Source organism: Acomys russatus, chromosome 19 (genome assembly GCF_903995435.1).
Source record: "Acomys russatus chromosome 19, mAcoRus1.1, whole genome shotgun sequence".
Lineage (NCBI taxonomy): Eukaryota > Metazoa > Chordata > Mammalia > Rodentia > Muridae > Acomys > Acomys russatus.
Genome location: NC_067155.1, coordinates 63,081,176 through 63,101,794, shown reverse-complemented (window position 1 = coordinate 63,101,794; position 20,619 = coordinate 63,081,176). Strand labels below are relative to the sequence as shown.

The window sequence follows — 20,619 nt, the reverse complement described above, 5'->3', positions numbered from 1 at the left end:
GAGCGTGAGGCACAGGCCTGGTGCAGTTAAATGGTGTGAGCACCTGAGCTCAGATTCCCAGAACCCACATAACACGCCGGCCAGCAGCACACACCTGTCCCCTGTCCCCGGGGGCAGCAGAGACAGAGCCCTGGAACCTGCCAGTGAGACCCAGTACCGAAACACAAAGGAATAGTGACCCAGGCCGACACTGGACACGATTCTGGCCTCCACAGCTGCATACGAGAACACAAAGCTGGGAGCCCTAGGGGACCCTGAGGCCATCGACGTCAACACTTCCCTTTTGCCATTGGAACCCAAGAGGGTGAAGGATAAGCCTCGGCCTGAATCCAGAACATGTGAAGGCGGCTCTTTACAAGCCAAGAACAGGAAAGCAAGGGCTGGAGACAGCTGGCGTTAAGCACACCTGCTGCTCTCGGTGAGGTCCCGAGGTTCCCATGTGGTGGCTCACCACTGTCTGTCACCTCAGTTCCAGGGGACCCACCCATCACCCTCTTCTAACCTCAGAGGGCACCAGGCATGCCCGTGGTGCACACATATACACAGCCAACCACGCAGTCACATAAAATGAATAGGTCTTTTTTTTTTTTTTTTTTTTTTAAAAAGGAGATTTAAAGAGAACATTAATCTAAAAGAACTGTGTGTGGTGGCACACGCCTGTAATCCTGGCACTTTGGAGGTTGGAGGACCTTGTCACAGGGGTTGGGGGAGGGAGAGGGTGATTCCCCTGTGGCTTGACTGAACATCTGAAGTAATTTGTATCCAAAGAGAGTTACTAGCTCTTGTGATGGTTGCAGAATAAGCTAGCAGCGAAAAGGTGCCTCTGCCTGGGTGTGTTTCTTAATAACCCAAGGGGGGAAGGGGGTGGAGGGAGAGAATGGCCAGACGCTGCTAGCAGACAAACCAGGCTGGGGTGAGGGGGTGGCTTTCACGTGGGGTGAGGCTGGGGGCGGCAGCGGCGTTTTCACACGCTCCTCTCTCCTTCTCGCCATATCGGCAAAGTCTGAAAGGGTCCCAATCTGGTCTCCAGCTTCCTTGATAGCTTAAGCCGGGGTATACGACAGACGCCGACCACAGAGTCCAGCGGCTTCCTTAAAACTGAGTGGCAGCTGGGTAGAGAGACAGCGGTGCCTGTCAAGACTACAAAGACGCTGCTGGGCAGCCACGGACCAGACAGCTCCATCCCCAAAATGCCTGTGCTGCTAAAGCAGGCAAAAGGGGCTGGCAAGGTAGCTTGGCTGGAAAGGCGCTTGCTGCCAAGCCTGACAACCTAGGTTCAACACCAAGGACTCACATAGTGAAAGGAGATAAGTGACCCCTGCAAGATGCCCTGACTTCAATGCACACTCCCATACACGGTTAATTGAAGGACCAGCCACAGGGTCTCCTGGAGCCAAGATAAGAGCCTGGGAGTCCCAGTGTGTCACTGTTAGTGGCTGCTCTAACTGAACAGCTTCCATAGTTAAAATCCACCAAGCTCTGCCTGAGGTCTGGCTGTTTTATTGTAGTGCATAAATATTTTACCCGGTAGGCATCCCATTCCCGTAAAAGTCTAGCTGCACAGGAAGCAGGTGGGGGGACCAGGCCAGCTGGTGCAAACCGCGCCGCGCACCCAGAAAACAGTTGCCACCACTCATTAGGGTCACAAACCACAGGCCGGCTTCTTTAAGGAAAAGAAAATGGCTCGGCAGTCGCTTCAAACTTCAAGCTCTTCAAAACAAAACCGCAGGACTTTGGTATTTTGTTTTTTTAATGTACAGTTGCTAGAGATTTTCCACAAACAACTCATTAGGCATACAACCCAGGTATCCAAATATCCCAAGTCACCATGGAAACTTTGCTCCACTGTTTAAAGCCGCTGGACCACACAGGCTGCACAGTATGCTGCGCAAGCCTCTCGCCATGTGGATGGAGGACAGTTTCTCCTGGTCTACTCCATTCCCCACCTGCTCCCTGGTCTCCTCCATCTCCCACTCAGCTGCTCCCTGGTCTCCTTAGTCCCCCAGATGCTCCCTGGTCTCCTCCACCCCTCAGCTCCTCCCTGATCTTCTCCATTCCTCACCCAGCTGCTCCCTGGTCTCCTCCATCCCCCAGCTCCTCCCTGATCTTCTCCATTCCTCACCCAGCTGCTCCCTGGTCTCCTCCATCCCCCAGCTGCTCCCTGGTCTCCTCCATCCCCCAGCTCTTCCCTGATCTTCTCCATTCCTCACCCAGCTCCTCCCTGGTCTTCTCCATTCCCCAGCTGCTCCCTGGTCTCCTCCATCCCCCAGCTGCTCACTGGTCTCCTCCATCCCCCAGCTGCTCCCTGGTCTCCTCAGTTTGCCAGCTCTCAGCACTCAGCCGTGCATATAAACCCCACAGCCTTGAACAATCTAGCACCCACAGTCTTTTGTCCCTGAAAGCACACACACACACCTGCGAAGTTGTGTGACTTCAAAACTCCTGGGGATAGTCCAACAAGGTCTGGACAGTCAATGCCAAATTGTGTGTGTGTGTGTGTGTGTGTGTGTGTGTGTGTGTGTGTGTGTGTTGCAAATATATGCCCACATACATATTTGAGTGTATGGAGGTCTTTGGGTTTCCTCCTCTATCGTATGCCACCTCTTTTCCTTTTTGTTTATTTATTTATTCACTGCAAAAGGGCCTCACTGTGTGGCCCTGGCTGGCCAGCAGTGCACAGAGGTCCGTCAGCCTCTGCTTCCGAAGCACTGGGCACTACCCTGCCCACCCGACCCCCCACCCTCCCACCTTGAGGCTGACTGTCCACCTGTCCACCATGGTATCCTCATGTCTCCATCCCCTGCACCAGGATTACAGAACCACTGAGCCTGTGAGAGCTGAAAACACAAGCTCATGGAGGTCAAGCCACCCCACCCACCCCCCAGTCCCCTCTTGCAATACAGGAAACACACTTGAGTTTTATTAGCCAAAAGAGAAGTCTCCACATACGAAGGTCACCCCTGGACAGACTGCTTCTCAAAGGTGAACAGCACCTGAGGTCACTGGTCCGGTCACATGGTGATCAGAGCCACCTCTTTAAATGGGGTTTGAGATCTACTCAACACCCTCTCTGCTGTTGGCTGTGAGGACCCACCTCAGAGAAGAGCCGGGAAATACCTAACCCTGGGGGTTTTCTTACCTGGAAGATTCCAGGGCTGCCTGCTTCTGCATCTTGTCCCAGTTCCCTGCCTCATTAAAGGAGACATTTCCCGAAGAAATGTCCCAAGTCCCACTCAGCCAGGCACAAGTCACACACCCCCAAGCCACACCCAGGCCTGCTCCAGTCTCATCCCAGGCACAACAAGCTATAGCCAGCCATACTGTTCTCTCTCTCTCCTTCTCCCTCTCCCCACCTCTCTCTCTCCCCCACCTCTCTCTCTCTCTCTCTCTCTCTGTCTGATGCCTTTTTATTCCGTGTCTTCTCCTCCTTTGCACAGGAGCCTCTGACTCAAGCCCCTTTCAGACCATGAGGCCTTCGACGACTTCTCAGGGCCAGCACCATTCCTGGAAAGCTACTGATGTCTCTGCCTCCTCCCACATCCCTGTGAGACACTGAGGGCCCGCAGCCACCATCCCTGCACCAAATCACACCTTCACAGCCAGAGCGCACTCATCGCACGTTGCCACAGGACGCCCACGCCCACGAGGGAAAGGATGGCTAACTAACATCCCTGGATAGAGCCGTGGAGTTCACGTTAGCTCATGTTCACTGAGGATGTGAGGGAGGCCGAAAGCACTCGTCCCTTAGGGACACAGCAAGGTAAGGAGGGTCATTCCTGCATCTACCCCCGAGGACAGCCTCTATAGTTCAGAGGCTGCGCTGGCACTGGAGGCTCGGGGACAGTCCCCCCCACACCCACACACAGCGATTATGCCCATTTGCCCTTCACGGTTGTAGATTCTCCTCCACTCTGAGCGTGTCACAGGGGCCCAGGGTTCGGGGGTGGGATGGGGGTGTTGGCACTGGACTGCACTTTGTCTAGTGCCTCCCGGCCCCCCCCCCCCCGGCATCTCCGCATAGCTAGCCCCAAGGGAGCCCAACCAGACAACTCCCTGACAGAACAGCACCAGGAAGAGAGGCTGGGGATTGAGATCTGAGCCCTGCAGACATCCTCCCTCCCCCACCCCCCACTAGCCTGTGACCAGCTCAGTATCCAGGACCCTAATCCTAAAGGAGGCTGTTCCTCACCATCCTCCACCTGCAGAGAACAGCTCATCCAGCCCACAGGCAGTGCACCTCAGGAATGAGTGGGATCACATGACCAAGTCCTCACCAGTGGAAACCTGACCAAAAGGGGCACACTGCTCCTCGATGCCACCATGGCACTTCTTTAAAAGGACGTTGGCTTGACCCGGCTCCTCCCTTGTCCCACCCCCTCCCACCTGAGATCTGGCCTGGGGCAGAAGCCCACAGGAAGGGCAGTGAGGACGGCTGCGATGGGGAGCAGAGCTGGTCACTCATTGGCTTCTCATCTTTACCAAACCTGGGGTCACGGGAAGACCCTCAAAACCATGGGTGTCAAGGGCTGAGGAGCTGACTGGGAAGACAAAGCGCTATGAGAGCACAAGGACCTGAGCTTGGCGTCCCAGAACTCGGGCAAAAAGCCAGGCACCAGGGCACGCACCTGTAACCCCAGCCCTGGAGAGGAGTGGGGGAGGATGCCCAAGCTCCGTACACACCCAGGATGGCCTAATCGGAGAGCCCAGGGAGAGACTCTGTCGCAGAAATAAGGCAGGCAGCAGATGAAGGAGACAAGCAACACTGACCTCTGGCCTCCACAGGTAAGTACACACACATGTTCACATTCCCCTGTGCACACAAATACACACGTGCACACACACATGCATATACACATGCATACATACACACACACACACACACACATACACACACACACACTGAGCCCCTCCACAGTGACCCTGATGTAATATGAATCTTTGTTACCAGAGCGTAAACCACACCCTGCCCAACAATGCTGACCTTCAACAACCCCCTCAGAGAGAGAGCCCAGTTTCCCTCTACCTCAGGGTCCTGGCCAAGCAACACCAGCAAGGCTAGCCGCCACGGGTGGCATCCTGTGCCCACGGTGGAGCCTTCAACGTTGCTCTTCAAAACAAATGAGCCCCCCCAGGAAATGTCTCCCCCAAGACTCCAGGCTTCTAACCGCCACCCCCTTGCCCCGAGCCCAACAGGTTCTAACCTCCTGTCTCACTAGTCACTGATAAATGCCTAGGTCCCCTCAGCTGTTTTCCTTGTGTAAGGGTCCCCAGGATTGTCTAGAGGAAATGATTGTGCCCGGTGTGTCCAAATCTGCAGCTTAAAATAATATCATCGCCTGGTTCCCAACCTTCCCAACGCTGCGAGTTATCTTCATTGTTACTTCATAGCGGTAATTTTGCAAGTTTATCAACCATAACGTAGGCATCTGTGTTTCCCCATGGTCTTAGAGGACCCTGGGAAAGGGGCACTCGACCCCTCCAGAGGGGTCACAGACCACAGGTTGAGAACCACTGGCCTAGAACGTGGTTCTGCACATACAAAGGAATCCAGGTGTTCCTAATGTCACCAGCGTGAAGAGCCCTGCCCTATTCATTGCTTTGGATATCGGCCCTGTCATATGTACGATATCAATCTCTCTCTCTCTCTCTCTCTCTCTCTCTCTCTCTCTCTCTCCCTCCCCCACGGGGGGGGGGTTATATGGGGATTGAACTCAGAACCTACTTGCACAACTGCTCCCCACTACTGAGCTACATACCCAGCACACTGTCTTTTTCTTTTTCATTTTTAATGAGACACAATCTCACCAGGTTGCCCACTCTGAGCTCACTTTGTCAACCTGGCAGGCCTCCTGCCTCAGCCTCCCAGGGAGCTGGGACTACAGGCTGCACCACCAGGCCTTGCTCCTTAAATGCAGGCTCTCCCTGGGAGGGGAGCGGAACAGGCAGTGCATTCAGCTGCCATCCATTCGCCCTGGGATTGATGCTCCCCAGCCTGGCAGGGCCTCCTCTGTGGAGCAAGGATGGAGCCAGAGCAATGCAGCGTGCACATTCTCATGCTGTGGAGGACGGCAGATGCTGAGGGACACCTCACGAGGACAGAGAGAGGAGAAGCAGGCATCCAGGCCAGGAGAAGACAGCAAATAAAAATGCAAAAGACCGGGAGTTTCTCTTTAAATACAGAAAAACAGTGGCCAGAAAGCAGCGGCCACAGTGGGCCTCACTTGCCCACCACAGCAGTCTGAAGACTCCTGAGTGCCCTCCACAGCATCCAGGTCAACATGTCTGCTGGGAAGAAGCTCCCCCCTCATGAGACTGTGAGGAGAAACTGGCCAGCCAGCACTGGCTCACTGACAGAAAAAGGCCTGCGCCCTCAGCATGGCCAGGCCATCTGTAGTCTCCTCCCTGAAACAGTGTGAGCCCCCACAGAAAAGTACTGCCCGGCAAAGAAGTGACAAGTCAAGTAGAGGACAGTCACCCAGTGCGCCCCTAATCGGAAGACCCGGAATTCAAACTGCTCCGAAATCTGAAAGCTTTGTCTTGTCTGTTTTGACACACGGTCTCACTAACAAAACGCCCTTTGGGGCCAGGGGTGAGAGGTGTGCACAACACAGAGTCTCCTCCGATATGCACACCTCTCATTTTATATATATCTTCAAAGATTCCAAAATCCCATAAGTAAATCACTCAATCCTCAACCCAGAACGCCTCTGGCCCCTCGCAAGGGCACAATCTTTTAAGCAGTTCGGGTCATTAAGTCCCCTTAGTCTCCTCAGTCAGTCTGGAGATGCAGGGTTTGCCTAGGGAAGCCCCAGGTCCCCCAGGCCCACAGATATATGCTCCTTGGGATTCTGATAGAGTTTCCTCAAAGACCCCGTTAAATGCTCTGGAACTCATTTGTACGCACAGCGTAGGAGGAGTTATGATTTTGAGTGATTGCGGCCGTCAGAGCCCACGCTTCCTTCACAGCTCAAAGTTACCTGTTCATAAATCAAATCTGTGGACTAAGGGTGTGGTTCCGTGGGCTTGTCTTTTTTTTTTTTTTTTTCCCCTATTTGTTATTTTGTTTCCTTTCTCTTCCGGGTGCGCAAATAGCCATGTGAGGCAGTGGTTCTCAAACCGTGGGTGGAGATCCCCTTTGGGGGCGGGGCGTCAAACAACCCTTTCACAGGAGTCGCATATCAGATATCCTGCTTATCAAATGTGTACACTGCGATTCATAACACTATCAAAAACACAGTTACGAAGTAGCAACGGAAATAACTTTATAGTTGGGGCGCCAGCACAGCGTGAAGAACTGTACTTAACAGAGTCACAGCGTAGGGACGGCTGAGAGTCGCTGCTTTAAGAGTCTTCACTGACTTTGCTCGCTGATGGGTATGGAACCCATGGCCGTGTTCCCTGCGGGGAGAGGCTCTCTGCCACAAACGAGGGATACACACGCCCTCTGGAGACTTGCTGATACCTGCACAGCGCTGCATTTTCTCTAGGAACTCTGTGGCTCTCACTTACCCACATTCTCATTAATGGAAGTTTGCGTCGCCTCTGGTCTATTTGGAAACACTCTAGCCACAATGAACGCGGGGGGGGGGGGGGGGTGCAGGAGGGCTGTGCGTATGTCGCGGTGAGCGCGCAAAAGTCAGGGGATAAACTTGTGGAACTTGGTTCTCTCCACGTGGGTCCAGGGGATGGAACTCAGTTAGCCAGGCTTAGCCACAAGCACCTTTACCTGCTGAGCCAGCTCGGAGGCCCTCTAGTAACTTTAAAGTAGAAAGATGTCGCAAGCGTCTTATTAAGGAACTGCGAGGAAGCTCATCTGAACCAGCCAGGCTCTTCCTCCCTCCCCACTGGGTTTCATCACAGCCCTGCAACCCTAGGAATCTCAGCAAAGTCCTTTGCACCAGGAAGTTGTTGGTGTGGAACGCCCTGCATCTGTTTGACACTGTCCCGGTCCACTTGTGGGGGACAACTGAGGCCCCTCCGCCCTGAGAGAATGCCGCTAGCACCTTCACACCTCGCCATCACCACAGGAATCCCCAAGCCAGGGCTTGGGGTGCACCTCCTCGGGCTGCAGGCTGCTTACCCAGCATGCACCAAGCCCTGGGTTCCATCACCAGCAGTGCATGGGCAGAGCATGGTGGTAACATTCTACAAGCCAAGCTCAGGCGCCAGAAGATCAGCTAGCTGAGGCCATCCTCGGCTCCACAGTGAGTTGAGGCCAGCCTGTGCTATGAGATCCTGTCAATCATCGTCATCATCATTATCCACATTACATAAGGATAAGGACACCCTGAGCCCATCTACCAGAACTTGGGGCTCCTGTGCCTCTCAGACTTCCTCCATCTTTTACAGCAAATCTCTGGCAACAGGTCCCCGACCCTGTACCGCTCAGGTTTGTATTCCTCAAAACTGAGGGTGATTCCTCACAGACACAGTGTACTCTGTCTGCTCTAATCTCCTTCCGTCCCAGAACTGTGACTCCTGTATGCACAGTCCAGTCGCCCTCCGGACTCATGTATGTGCAGCACACACAATACATTTCGTGGAAAATAGTGAGACCACACTGCAGACAGATGTGCAGTCCCTCCCTCAGATCACTGTCACAGGTGTCCAATGCTGAGTGGACCTGTGACTCACCACCAAGTCCCCCAGGCAAGCATAGAAGGTTTTCTTCCTTTGTTCCTTCCTTCCTTCTTTCCTTCCTTCCTTCCTTCCTTCCTTCCTTCCTTCCTTCGTGTGTTCGTGTGTGTGTGTGTGTGTGTGTGTGTGTGTGTGTGTGTGTGTGTGTGTGTGTGTGTGTGCAGGCCTTTACACAGCTAGGCAAGAGCTCTGCCCCCTCCAGACCCTCCAGGCTGTCACACTTCACAAAGGGGATATAATCGGAATATCACAGCCTTCGACGCCTCTAAAGCTAAAAGACAGTCTTCCATATTTCACAGCCACATGAAAGGCTGATCCGTGTGACTTTAGTTCAATTTTAGCTTAAGTCCCTATCCAGAGGCAGACAGGCACAGAGACCCTAGATGAAATGGCCACAAACCAGAGCAAACCTGCTCCTTAACGACATGAGATGCTAGACCCAGCTGGCACTCACAAAGCAGCACTCACCAGAGCGCACTGGGAATGTGACTGACAATGCTGCGCTGGGTAGGAGGGAGAGGCTAGTGTGTGAGGTGCGGGTCACACCCAGCTCTGTGAACAGTGGAGCTTGGCTCCTAGGATTAAGGGAGTGGTGCCTCCCCTGGCTAATGGGATCTGTGTTTCTGAATCCCTAGAAACACACCTCTTACCCTCTTTGCAAGGCAAGGTGGCTTTTCAGCACACAATTACGGCCCACAACGGCCAGCCTTCTACCTCGCTTGGCACCCACTTAGTGCTCAGCAGCCGGAGGCTGCCAAGGATACTGGCAAAATGTGTGTACACCTCACTCCATACCCTAACTCATCAAACCTGGGGCAGAAAGCTGGCATCGTGGATTTTAAAGTGTTCACAGGGCCGAAAGCCACTTCCTAACACGGAGCTTAATGAGTAAGCTGGCCGCACACTCAACACCCGAGATACTGTGCCTAACCATTTTAGACCTCTCGTTTTTTGATACCTTCGTGAATCTTAAAGCTCTTACTTTAACAGGGCCACGCCTGCACAGAGCAGATTACAAGGCCATGCATATGCATCAGTGTACAAGGAACCAGAGGCCTTCCTGTGAGAGCCAAGGCAAGCTGGGAAGCCGCTGTACCTGGAGGCTGTGTGCTGGGCAACCGCAGAGGGACAGGAGGGACCTAGACTTCAGACCATACTACAGGACGGCTTTGTAACACTACAGATGTTCCAGAGGTGTCAGAGATGTGTGACTGGACCAGTCACTCTCCAGGAGCCCTCAAACACAAGACCAAGACCCTGTGAGTTTCCACAGTCTGTCTCAGGTCTAAGGAAGAGCGTGGCGAACTCACTAGCTGCAGCCCACGGCCCCAGACCACGGCTCCTGGCGAAGTCAAGGGCAGAAGGCCTGCGAAGACCCCAGATCTCACCAGAGGGAGGGGAAGGCCGTGTAGAAGGTCCTGGATGCACAAGGCCACACTCAAGGCAGTGCAAAGAAGAAAGCTAACCCACGTCCGGCTCTCAGGCTCAGCAGTTGCTTTCCCTTCCATGGCCCAGCGAGCCACCTGCACAACCTTTCAGGGTTTCCCCTCCACCTCCTCCCGGCAGCCTGGCACTGGGGCCTCGAACACACTGCTTCACACCTCCTGATGCCTAGTGTGAGTCTCTCTCTCTCCTCCCCTCCCTCCCTCCTCCTCTCCCCTCCCTCCCTCCCTCTCTCTCTCTCTCTCTCTCTCTCTCCCCCTCCCTCCTTCCTTCTTTTGAGACAGGCTCTCTTGTAGCCCAGGCTAGCCCCTAGCTCACTGTATAGCAAAAGAAGACCTTGACAAAGTCCTGGCCGCCGACCCCACCTCCCAAGTCCCGGGATTACAAGTGTGTGCCACCACACCTTGTTCACACACTGCTGGGGAATCAAACCGAGGGTTTCACACATGCTGGGCAAAGGCTCTGCCCACTGACCCACACTCCCAGACACTGCCACATGCCTTTTGAGAGCATACTATCACCCTGCAGTGTGCACAGTCCCGAGAACCTGGAAGTATATTGGAAAACGACCTTTTTTTTTTTTTTTTTTTTTTCCTCAAGTTAACTGTGTCTGAGAGATTCTTGAGAAACCTTCCTCCATGTTCCACTCTCTACTGATGAGCAAACAAAAATGCTGTGTCAGGGGCTTCTGTTGGGACATTTTAAGGTCAGAAATAAGTAGATATTGTATGTTATAGATGAAGGAAGTGGATACGGTGATGGGTGGTGACTTTGCAAGCTCTTGCCTCCTGTTCTAGAACCTTCTATCCTACCACATACACTGCAGATAGGAGGAAGGGCACATGAAGAAGAGAGACCGTGATGGCAGAGGGGGCTTCCAGGCCACTCTGCATGAAGGTCCTGGCCACCTCCTCTGACACAATCCTCACTTGCTGCCCCTAACACCATGGAAGGGGCAAGCACGTCCCTCCAACAAGTACATAGACCCAAGGCCCAGCCCAAGCTGAACTTAACCCCAGGTTCCCAGCTGCAGAGCTCTGGCCCCTGCCATGCCACACATAGAAAGTATTTAAATACGTATATGATTTGGCCAAAGCACAGAGGACCCAAGAGACAGCTTCTAAAATTAGAAGTGACATTTACAGGGTGCGAGGACTGACCCACAGAGTCATCAGAAGGCCTGGGAATCCCAACACTGCATTAATGGTAAGAACGGAGGATGAGGACAGAAAGGGACGAGGGAAGACATTTTGGAGGAAGAGCCTGGAGAGGCAGAGGCAGAAGGGGACACCTAGCCTCGCCAGACACAAGTGACACAGGAAAGCATTAGCAACAGAGAAATGGCTGCCTCAGCCCTTCACACAGAAGGACCTGCGTTTGGGTCCCCAGAACCCACATACAAGCCATGTGTGATCATGTCTGTCTAACTCCAGGGCTGGAATTGGAGGTAGAGAGACAGGCGGTACCCTGCAGTTTGCTGGCCAGCCAGTCCAGCCAAACCAATGAGTCACACATTCAGTGAGAGACTCTATCTCAAAAAAAAGAAAAGAAAAGAAAAAGGTGGAAAAGCCAAGCATGGATAGTACTTGGTTATAATCCCAGCACTTGGGAGGCAGGGGTAAGTGGATCTCTGTGAGTTTGAGGCCAGCCTGGTCTACACAGTGGGTTCCAGGCCACACACACACACATGAGTGCCCAGTGTCTTCATCAGGATCACTATCGCTGTGATGGAACACCATGACCAAAAGCAACCTGGGAGGAAAGGGTGTATTCAGCTCACACTTCCACGTTGTAGGCCATCACTGAAAGACTGTCAGGACAGGAAGTCAAGCAAGGCAGGAACCTGGAGGCAGGAGCTGACACAGAGGCCATGGAGGGGTGCCACTCACTGGCTTGCTCCCCATGGCTTGCTCAGCCTGCTTTCTTATAGAGCCCAGGACCACCAGGCCAGGGATGGCCCCACCCACAATGGGCTGGGCCCTCCCCATCCATCACTAATGAAGAAAATGCCCTACAGGTGTGCCTACAGTCTACAGGCTACAGCATATTATCTTGATGAAGGCTTCTCCTCTCTGATGACCCTAGCTTCCTCAAGCTGACATAAAACCAGCCCACACAGAGTTCACCGCTTCTGCTCCTGTTGGCAGTGTCCACAGCAGGGATACAGTGATAAGAAAACAGCCAGGCCTGTAGAACTCATTTCCCTTCAGTGGTCTTCACACCTTATTAATCTCTAATTTTAAAAAAACGGGGGGGGGGGGTCTTTGGAACAGAGATTTTATGAAGAATAAAGCTAAATATATTATCTTTCCCTTTTTAATTTTTTTCCCCTAGAAATGGAAGGGGGAAGAGCTGAGATGATCCCGGCCACGACTCCCCACCACATCAGCAAGACTGTGCGCGCCACACTTTTCTGTGTGTTATCGGACCTCACGTTCCACTCGTGGGGGAACAGAACATCACCTGCAGAGTTGCCTGATCATTACAGGAGCCACTGCTCCCTCACAGCCTCAGAAGACAGTCCTGATACCCCAGAGCCACACCAGGGTCTCCCAAAATGACCTTTCCCCACATTAAAGTCAAAAAACATTCCATCCACTCCGTGCAAAACCAGAGGCAAGGTTGTTTGCTATTCTGTTCAACCAAGGAGGGAAAAATTCCTTGTTGGGCAGGATGGGGAGCCTGGTATCCCTCATCCTGTCTTTGGTCACCTGCCTTCCCTTCCCCGGTGTCCTTGATCATGGGTCCCTCTTCGAAACAGGACAATGGTGTGCACCTGGTGTGGCTACCGTGGCAACGCTTGACGGCAACAAGACCTGGCCATGGAGACTTTCCCAGTAATGTCAGCTCCTATGCCATTACCTAGCGGACCCCTTCCCTTTATTTGGGAGAAAGGCCCCCTATAGCTTCCAATCTCACTTCTCCCCACTGGCATCCGCCCGTCCACCTGCTGACGAGTCCCGCTGAATCCCCTCCAACCTCGGCATCCTTCCCTGAGTTTCACCTCTAGCTCCACAGCTGTGTGGCAAAGCCAAGTGCAGTGCTCTGGGCAAGTGGCTGTCTCTAAGAACAGACCAACAGAGTCAAGGACTGCCTGTGCCTCAAAGAGACACTCAGGGCTCCGGATTTAAAGCATTTTACAGCGTACCACAGGGCAGGCCCCAGTCCCAGACGGATAACCTCCAGAACATCTGTTTCCAAGAACCCGCAGCTGTGGGCAGCCCGTGCCTCTCCAGGTCACTGGCACAAATTAACTTTGACCAAGAATGAAATGATAACAGAAAGGTCAGGACAAGTTGTCTTTTGGGCATGTGTCATATTGGGAAGACGCACTTCCCCCGTCTTAGAATGACTGCTGTGGGAAATAAAAGACTCTCTTCCCGAAGGCTGTGCAGGTTTGCTCGCTTGCATGCATGCATGCTGCGGGTGGGAGCCTTGTGGAGAAGCCACCACCTGCTACCTTCCATTCCTCTCGCCTTTTATAGCATTTTTTCCAAGTTAGGCTGTGGGCCCAGGATGAAGGCAGGGGACATCCTAAAAGGTGAACAGGGTGGGCTCTCTCAAGTGACCACAACGTGAAAGGGCAGAAGCCCACACCCTTTCCACGTTGGTTACAGGGGCAGTAGGACACACTGGGGCAGCCATGTCACTTTGTGTGCTGCAAGCCTGGCCAGCTCTTCCCAAGTTCTCAGAAAGCCCTTCACAAGCAGAATACGTCCCACAAACACAGAGCCACGGAATGCAAACGCTGCCCCTCGGGAGTTAACTAGAACACGTCAGTGTCCGCACTTGAAGCCTCTGGCCCAGGTCTGCTCTCCGTGTCCTGACTACTACAGGCCTCTTGGGAAGGGCTGTGCGGTGCCTCAGAACATCCCCACACCAGCCTCTGAGGAACAGGCCCACCACTGCTACCAGCTTAGGACAAGAAGTAATCAACGGGGCGGGGGAGATGGCTCAGTAAGTAAGCCAAGGGTGTGAATACCTGAGTTCCGACCCCCAGAGGCCGCATAAGCGCATCTGTAATTTTAGTGTTGCTGTTACAGCAAGGCAGGAGATGGAGACACACGGGGAGGCCGGAAGCGTGTGGCTCGGCTGTTCCGACCTGTGCAGCAGTGAACGAGACCTGACTCAAGCAAGGTGGGCAGAGTGGACTGATAGCTGAGGCTGTCCTCCAACTCTGGCGTGCCCACAGCCCGAGATGTGTTCTTTCTGCTTCTCCAGGTATTTGGCATGAGTGCTTGACAAGAGGAGCTTTCCCTAAAAAGGGCCCAACATTTCAACATGCAGCAAACAAACAAACAAGTCTCTCAGGGCAAGGCCCAGCCTCATTCCTCAACTTCCTTCAGCCATGTGTGACTGCAAGTCAACTCAATAACTGCGTGGAACAGGAAAACCTGCTTCCAAATCTGCTTGGAAATGGTTAACAGAGAAATGGACCCAACGTGAAGGGTTGCCTTAGCCAGGGCAGGACTTGGAAGCCGCCTCTCTGAGCCAGTCTGTGAGTCAGACAAACCCGATGGTCACCACAGCATACAATGGACACAGAAGATAAAATGCCCTGACTAACGGGGCTGCAAGGGTGACAGCCGCCACCTCCAATGGGCCCCATTATCAGCTCCGTTAGCTCAACAAATGTTTGGGTGAACTAAAGCAGAGATGTCATTTGAACAAATAGTCAGTCTTCGAGAGGATTTACACCCACTGGCCTGCTAATTGAATAACGTGTCAACATAACAAAATGTTTGCCTCTCGCCCTCTGTGGGGGGAAGGGGGGGAGGCACACCCTTCCCCTGTGCTCAGTGTTCCATTTTCTAGATGCTTCATAACACGCAAGAGAGGCTTCCCCCCCTCCCCGACCCCCAGCAGACCTGTCTCGTTATCATTAACAAGATACTGTTCTGGGCTGAAGACTGGAAAGGAGCAAAGCCACCGAGATAAGGCAGCAGGAAAAAGTCTGAAGGCAACCAGATAATTAGTTGGAAATTTTAAAAATCGATACTGAAAGCCCGAAGGGCAAGTTCAGATGCCTGCTCTTCACCAGGCAAACACAAGTCTGAACAGCGGCTTCCAACAGCCAAAATCCTCACAAGGCACCAGGAGGCAAAGGTCCCTGAGTGGTGGCAGTTAGGGACTGAAACCACTAAGACATTTAATGAGCAACAAAGTAGACCCCTCGAGGGGGGACAGATGGCCTAATTCAAGAGTCTACCTGAAAAAATAGCAACATAAAAGCAGTCCTCAGAGGAGTCTGCCCCAACTTGACTCTGCTGTTGACATACATTGCCCCCTCAACCTAAGAGTGTCAGGACTCACAAGCTCGGCCACACCAGTCTCTGTTGAAATAAAGTATCACCAAAGCCCATTAAAAGTGGAGGTGCTGGTACAGACAGGGAAGTGAGGGCCCTGGGCACTGGAGTGTGCACCTGAGAGCAACAGTGGGGAGGAGAGAAGCCCAGCTAGGTTCAAAATACCAATGGGGGAGTGGTCACAAGCAAACAGACATTTCTAATTTTAGCAATCTTATATACCCCTTCCCCATAAAACTCCCCACAAGTTGTGATTTATTGGCTTTATATAAACCATATGTATTTAAGATCCCCTACCCCTCACAGAAGAAAGGGAAGGAAGAATGAAAATCAGTCTGTTCATGCCCCCCACCCCAGCCCCACCATAGGGGAAGCTTAGGTGTGCCTTGGGGTGTCCTGGGTCTTAGCCTTCCCACTTACTGGAGATTTCAGTGAGCATCAGATAGTCCCGGAGGGCATGTACTGTCCACAGACCACCGAGGTCTCCCTTTCCCCTCTGGTTTGCTCTAAGGAGCAACACACCAGGAAAAAAAAAAAAACAGCAAGGGGCTAAGGCTTGGAAGGGAAGGCAAGCCAAAAATACCCAGCCAGCGCAGCTGTGCGTACAAGCATGACTCTTCCTAGCAAACACGGCATAGGGATTTGATGCTCCCTGGATCACAGGCTCACAAACACACTTGGGGAAAATAATAATAATCTGACCATCGCTCAGCATTGGAAGGTTCTCTGGGGGCTGTGCAGCCTGGGTCCCATACACAGTATCTCAAAAAAAAAAAAAAATTGAAAGAATAAACGTGTGCATTTTCCCTTACGTGAAGGTAACATTGGTGCTACTTGGGTGTGTCACACTTTACGATTTTCAAACCGGGAGCAGCTTTGGTTTAGAGCCTTACAGAATGGCATGGTTCAGGAGTGGCCATAAAGTCGGAGCCAATTACTGACAACTCCAGGGGCTGTTGTTGTGCACGGGGGAAACCACACCGACTATGCAACTTGCAGTGGGGTCAGTTAAGAAGTGAGCGTCCAGCACTGCTCTGAAACACCGGTGGGAACTCCCCGGGACAAGTGCAGCTCTAAGAAGCCATCACATTCCCATAAAATCAATAATCAGTCAGTGGTGATAAAGGGTAACTTGGCAGGGAGTCACCAGCTAGGGCCAGTTTAGCCTGGTCTTGCCGCTAGGCTCAAGCGGCTCGCCTGTCATCCTTTCCAGAAAGGACAGGCAGCCAGGGGTCCAAGTTGAGAAAAGTGGCTCAGGTGACAGCGCTGGTAAAAGAACTGAGAACTCAAGGTCTACTTACTGATGCAGGGGGGCAGAGGACAGAGGAAGGGGTGCTGGCCGACAGATGGCCCTGTAACCAGCCTGGGACAGCCAGGGCGAAGGGGACCGGAGGAATCAGAGAGGGCGGGAGAGGACCAGAGGAGACAGGAGGGGACCAGAGGGGACAGGAGGAGTCAGGAGGGGGCGAGAGGAAACCAGATAAGGGAGGAGAGGACGGGGCGGGGGGGGGGGGGTCGGGAGGGGGACTGAAGAGGGCAGGAAAGGACCAAAGGCACTAGAGAGGGCCGGAGCAGTACCTGGGCTCCGGCAGGACGACCTTCTTGCTGGCGCGCGCTGTCGGCGCCGCCTTGCTCTTCTCCATGGCCATCAGGTAGCTGACGTCGGCCAGCACGGCCTCCAGGTCCGCCATGGCGGCTCCGCAGCTCCCGCCGCCCCGACGGGGCCACGGCGCGCCCGACGCGCGACCCCGACGCGGACCCCGACGCACCGCCCCTTCCGCGGCTCCGCGCCCCAGCCCGGCGCGCCCCCAACCGTCCGCGGCCACGCGCTCCTGACCCAGCCTCTCAGGCACCAGGGACTTCCTCTCCCTGATCTCCCTCCTCCTCTCCTCCCTTTTCCTCCCTTTCTCCTCGCCCTTAGCTCCCTGAGCACAGTCCAGATGCCCAGTACTGAGGGGACCATGCCAGGAGGTCTCCAACAGCACACTGTCAATTGGGCCCTCCAGGAGGTACCTTGGAGTGACCCCCATCTGCCCTTTCGGGTAATTGCCAAAACCTGATAAGGGTCAGAGGTGCCCCCCCCCCGACTGTCCCCAGCCACTAGCCCCACCCTTAGACCTCCCTCTGTGAACCAAGCCAGGAGAAACTGAAATAGTGGAGAAAGTTGCTTGGCTCCGGCTGAACAGGGTGAAATGGGGTGAGAGTCCCGCCCTGGAGCGGAGCTGTCCCCAGGGACCCAGAGGATGGAAGCGCTCTAGGTTCAAGGTCAAGCTTGCACTCAGGTAAAAAGGCCTCAGGGTGTGTGTCCGGTGTGGGGCCTTAGGGCATCCAGGCTCTTGCAGGCTCAAGAGCCACAAGAGGAAGTGCTCCGTGAGAGCACTGAGCCTCCTGGGGGCTGGGGGCTGAGGGCTGGGGGTGGGGTGGAGGGGGGGGAGTAAAAGAGTTGAGGTTCCATTCTGGGCAGTAGGGAATTTCCAGGGACCTGGGCCTAACAACGTGACCTTTTCACTAACCCCAACCCTGCCTTGGTTGCTATTTTTCTGCAGCTGGGCATACAGGTCCACGTTCAGAACCCGTGTGACACTTGTTAAGGGACCAGGAAATCTGAAGATGCCCTATGCTTGAGGCACCTTTATCCAAATTGTTGTGCAGCACTGTGAACCCCTAGGTTAGCCAGAGCTGGGGCAGAAGATGTTTCCATATTCAAGGGGGTTATGGTCAAGTTTTGGCTAGTTGTGGGGCTGTCCCAGCAGAAGTGCCTTGAGTCTGCCACAGAGAACCGATATCACCTCATGGCGCTCACAGTGTGAACGAGGCAGAGGCAAGCAGAGCCCAACCTCCAGTTGGACTTTTCACTTCCGTATACTTTTTGAACCAAAATTGGGAACATAGAATGCCTTGTCCACCTGAGGTAGAGGAAGAGGTAAGTTCCCCAAAAGTATGCTGCCATTTTAATGTCAGAATCAGTGTGGTTTCTTCCAAAGGTCAGTTTGTTTTAAGTCATCTGAGGTTTTTACATGATCAGGTCACAGACACATCATCCATCCCCTGCCTCACCCATTTTCTTGGTCTTTAACCTAATAAGATACTTCTTGTTTGTTTAATCAAGTTGTTTGCCCGCCCCCCTGTTGTAGGGTGTAGTAAGTTATGGAGACACCTGCATTCAAATCTTTGGTCTGTGCTAAATGGCTGAGAGACACCTGAGGCGAGGTCTCAGCTCTCTGTGGCTCTGTCCTCAGACAGCTGGTAATGAGACCAGTTAGAACCAGATCTTTGGAGAGCAGAAGGGAGGGCAGCACCTAGAGATGTACCCTGGGCTGAGGAGATGGCTCAGCCTGTAAAGTGTCGGCCACACAAACATGAGGACCTGAGTTCAAACTCCAGGACCCACATAGAACGCATGGCGGTACACCAGCACCAGGGAGGCAAGGCGGGCAAGACCTGGGGCTCGCCAGCCAGCCGGCCAGCCAGCCAGCCGGTCTAGCAGACTTCATGAGTTCCAGACCATGAAGAGAACATGCTCCAGGAAACAAGATGAGGGGCAGACAGAACAGCAAGCAAGGGCGCTTGCCACTAAGTCTAGAATTCAGTGCCTGAGATCTCCTTGGTGAAAGAAGAGAACTGCAGTTTTTGTTGTTGTTGTTGTTGTTTGTTTGTTTGTTTGTTCTTTGCTTTTTGAGACAGGGTTTCTTTGTGTAGCCTTGGCTGTCCTGGACTTGCTTTGTGGACCAGGCTGGCCTTGAACTCACAGAGATCCACCTGCCTCTGCCTCCCAAGTGCTGAGATTCAAGGCTTGCGCCACCACGCCCAGCTTGAAGAAATGTAATCTTTTCTTTCTTTTTTTTTTTTTCCCCTGAGACAGGGTTTCTCTATGTAGCCCTGGCTGGCCTCGAACTCACAACGATCCACCTACCTCTGTCTCTGCCTCTGCTTCCCAAGTGCTGGGATTAAAGGCATGCGCCACCATGCCCAGCAAGAAATGTAATCTTTTAAGAAAAAAAAATAATGCCAACAACATTTGGGGACCAGCATTCACGTTTGTCCTCTGGCCTGCCCTTTCGAGTGCATGTGCCCACGCGCACATAGAGGCAGATTTTCTTGCCTGACACCTAGTAGGTCCTCCCTGTAGGATCATCTGCTCTGCTAATTCACCCATGCCGGAGAAGACTGCAAACCAGCGGCTCCCAGTTGCACGCCAAAGCAGGAAGACCCCCCTTACCAAAAATAACTTCTCCTTAGGGCATTTCTAGGAACCAAAAATGGCAAAAGTGATGTCCGTTTATAAACACAAGCGACTGCTGCTCTGACAGAAGGAACGGCACGTCCAGTGCTTGTCCACGTTTCTGAGGCCCCTCACCACGTAGGTCAGCTGACTCCATTCCCAGGTGCTCCCTCTGTAACGAGTAGTAGGTGGCCCACTCTGGCTTCCTTCTGCTGCCTCCACCTCCCCTCTTCCTCATAGCTGGACTCTCTCTATCTGAAGCAGCTTTTCCTGTTCACTGAAAACAAAGGGCACCGATGACAGTAACACAGTTGTCACAACTGAGCTTCTGAGTCCTGTCATTAAACGCCACCGCCACCAGTCCCCAGTCACTAGAAAGATGCCGAAAACAAATCGCCACCCACATGCGTGCTTGGTGGGCAGAGCCCGCTGGCGAACAGTCACGGCCCAGCCCCCTCCACCCCCAGAGGACTGAAGAGCTCAGAGCACAAGCTGCTTCTGAGAATTGACAGGACTCCAGGGTTCCCACACGGTTCACAGTGTGCTCTCTTTCCTCTCTCTCCTCTCTCTCTCTCTCTCTCTCTCTCTCTCTCTCTCTCTCTCTCTCTCTCTCTCTCTCTCTCTCTCTCTCTCTCTCTTTCTCTCTCCCACTGCATTGCATCATTAGGAGGCGGTGTGGCTGAGACTGGCACATTCAAGTCACAGCTCTCTGGATGGCGAGAAGCCTCCGCGCGGGTAATGTTCCTTCGCTGAGACTGACATGGTAGAAGCAAATGACTGCCACCATCAAGCTGCCCTCTGACCTCTCCAAGTGCTCCTTGGCCCACACGCATGCGCATACACACAGAGAGCTTTAAGAAATGTGAAAACGCCGGCGTGGTGTCACACACCTTTAATCCCAGCACTCGGGAGGCAGAGGCAGGCGGATTGCTGTGAGTTTGAGGCCAGCCTGGTCTACAAAGCGAGTCCAGGACAGCCAAGGCTACACAGAGAATCCCTGTCTCGGAAAAC

At 53.4% G+C, this 20,619-nt stretch overlaps 1 protein-coding gene across 1 annotated transcript in view; it reads right to left on the bottom strand.

Moving 5' to 3' along the window:
- Positions 1-17,133, bottom strand: part of Grk3 (G protein-coupled receptor kinase 3) — an 88,643-nt gene extending 71,510 nt beyond the window's left edge. Inside the window, exon 1 of the mRNA XM_051161724.1 lies at positions 16,965-17,133. Within this exon, the coding sequence (XP_051017681.1) occupies positions 16,965-17,077 (113 nt within the window). The 5' untranslated portion in view covers positions 17,078-17,133. The remainder of the gene's footprint in view (positions 1-16,964) is intronic.
- Between the last annotated feature and the right edge of the window lie 3,486 nt (positions 17,134-20,619).